Source organism: Phaethon lepturus, unplaced genomic scaffold, assembly GCF_000687285.1.
Source record: "Phaethon lepturus isolate BGI_N335 unplaced genomic scaffold, ASM68728v1 scaffold18365, whole genome shotgun sequence".
Classification (NCBI taxonomy): Eukaryota; Metazoa; Chordata; class Aves; order Phaethontiformes; family Phaethontidae; genus Phaethon; species Phaethon lepturus.
Window position 1 is genome coordinate 51,500 of NW_010539249.1, and position 2,789 is coordinate 54,288.

At 42.8% G+C, this 2,789-nt stretch overlaps 1 protein-coding gene across 1 annotated transcript in view; it reads left to right on the forward strand.

Moving 5' to 3' along the window:
* The window catches only part of NCOA2 (nuclear receptor coactivator 2), a gene marked incomplete at its 3' end in the record, with an annotated part of 59,361 nt that overhangs the window by 35,337 nt on the left and 21,235 nt on the right, over positions 1-2,789 (forward strand). The window contains exon 9 of the mRNA XM_010287063.1: positions 1,462-2,731. Within this exon, the coding sequence (XP_010285365.1) occupies positions 1,462-2,731 (1,270 nt within the window). The remainder of the gene's footprint in view (positions 1-1,461; positions 2,732-2,789) is intronic.

Consider the following 2,789-nt stretch of genomic DNA (forward strand, 5'->3'; position numbering starts at 1 on the left):
CACAGTATCACTTTTTTGAGAGGAAGAAAACAGCTCTAAATGTAATCAAAATGAAAATAATTTTACAGAGACTGTAGATTTGGAAATTGACCTGACCAAAAGCTGTCTGAAATTTGTTTCCTTTGTATTACTGAATATACTTGGTATTTCATGAAGTGCTAAATTTTAAATTTAAAAAAGCACCATTAAGTTAAAAATGGTACTTGCAAATATTCTGTGTTTTTTAGCAGAACACTGTTACTGTTGTACTCATAATAAGGTTTTAAAAATCCACCTCTCTTTTTATAGTTAATGTTATTCACCTTTGCCTTTGTACTTAAGGTAACAAGTACAAAGTAAAAAGGTTCACTACTCTGTGTGCTTCAGTTCTTAACTTCTCATGCTTTAGCAAAATGCAGAGATTTATATGCACTTAGCCTGTGCAAGTAGGAATGGTTTTCGTCTCATCAAAAAAACACGCTAGGAATGGTTCATTAGTATTTGGTTATGGAAGTCCAGAGTTGATTTGATTTTTCTCAGAACCTCATTTTTTTTTCTTCCTAATGTACTTGACTCTGTCTTTTTTTATCGCTTTTAGTATTTGGGAATTTTTCTGATTTAAGTTCTAGCACAAGTAAAAAATATATTGCGTCCTCCCATAAACTAATGAAAATCTACTGAGGAAAAGAGAAGTGAACTTCAGGTGCTCTCACAAGAGCTGTTTCTCTCTGTGTGTGCCTCCCTTCTGTTTCCTGTGTCTGATAGCCTACATCTCTAAAATACAAGTTTCAGCTCGTATGTGTGTGGGTTTTTTCTTTCTTTTCCTCTTTTCCTAAACACCCATGCAGGACTGGATTGCTGACAGACTGTTCCCATTCTGAAGTAGTATCCAGTAGTTCTCTTGGCTCACATGCTGTTTTGGAGCGATATCGAAATACTCTGGCAGTCTAGAAATGCGACTTTTTCAACTTTCCTTTCACTATGAACTTGTTGGGCAAAGGGCCCACTCCAGGCTTGTGGTGGGGCTAACTCATAGAAACGCAAAACTCCAGCAAACAGCTGTCCACAGCTGTCTTGTAAAAGATGTAGTTGTTTGGGTCATATGTTTCAGATGAGATTTCTGTCAGTTCTAGAAGTTAGCTCTTGCTGAATTGTACAGCAGAGGTACGCACTAAAGGGAGAGTGTCTGAAATTGTAACCTATCTGCATTTCTAATGACTGTCATTTAAATTAGGTATAATTTTGTTTTTCCTCTCTTCCACTGATTTGTTAATGAGGTACTGTAGAACCATACTGTTAATGTGCAGCCATGTTGGGAGTTACATATCACTTTTGTCAAATAGTCAATTTGTTTTTAATTGTAGGTTTGTTGTGTTATTTTAAAGCGAGGTTTGGGGTTTTGCTTCTTTTTCTGTAATGTAATTGCAAGTTGGCCACTGTCGTTTTAGCTAACGGGTTGTTTTTCTTGCCCTCGCCGCGTAGAGAGCAGAATGTCTGTGGAATGAATCAGGATTTGACTGGACAAGGAATGGGGAAGATACTGAACCCGATCAGCTCCAGCAGCCCTGCCCATCAGGCCATGTGCAGTGGGAACCCAGGTCAGGATATGACCATCAGTAGCAATATAAATTTTGCCGTAAATGGCCCAAAAGAACAAATGGGCATGCCAGGAGGCAGGTTTGGTGGTTCAGGGGGAATGAACCATGTGTCAAGCATACAAGCATCCACTCCTCAGGGTAGTAACTATGCACTAAAAATGAATAGCCCCTCACAAAGCAGCCCGGGCATGAACCCAGGGCAGCCAAACTCTATGCTTTCCCCAAGGCATCGTGTGAGCCCTGGAGTGGCAGGAAGCCCTCGCATCCCACCCAGTCAGTTCTCCCCTGCAGGAAGCTTGCATTCGCCAGTGGGAGTCTGCAGCAGCACAGGAAATAGCCATAACTACACCAACAGTTCCCTGAACGCACTTCAGGCCCTCAGCGAGGGCCACGGCGTTTCTCTAGGATCATCGTTGGCTTCACCTGACCTAAAAATGGGAAATTTACAAAATTCGCCTGTGAGTATGAATCCTCCCCAGCTAAGCAAGATGGGAAGCCTGGACTCTAAAGACTGCTTTGGACTGTACGGGGAGCAGTCGGAAGGTACAACTGGACAAACAGAGAGCAGCTGCCATTCAGGAGAACAGAAAGACAACAGCGATAGCAACATGCCACCGGTTGTCAGTGGCGAGAGACCTGATGGACAGAATAAACTGCACGACGGAAAAAGCCAGACAAAGCTCTTACAATTGCTGACCACCAAATCGGATCAGATGGAGCCTTCGCCTTTGTCCAGTACCATGGGAGACGTTAGCAAGGACTCCGCGGGAGGGTTGCCTGGGTCTGGTTCTGCACATGGAACCTCGCTCAAGGAGAAGCATAAAATTTTGCACAGACTATTGCAGGACAGTAGTTCTCCTGTAGATTTGGCCAAGCTCACAGCAGAGGCCACGGGCAAAGAACTGAACCAGGAGTCCAGTAGCACAGCTCCTGGTTCGGAGGTGACTGTTAAACAGGAGCCAGCGAGTCCTAAGAAGAATAATAATGCACTACTTCGCTACTTGCTAGATAAAGATGATACTAAAGATATTGGTTTACCAGACATACCCCCAAAACTGGAGCGGTTGGACAGTAAGACAGACCCTTCCGGTAGCACAAAATTAATAGCTATGAGGACGGAAAAAGAAGAGATAAGCTTTGAGCCTAACGAACAGGTAAGCAAATCTTTGCATTATGTGTGAATGAGATATTCTAGGCCTGCATTCCTGACGT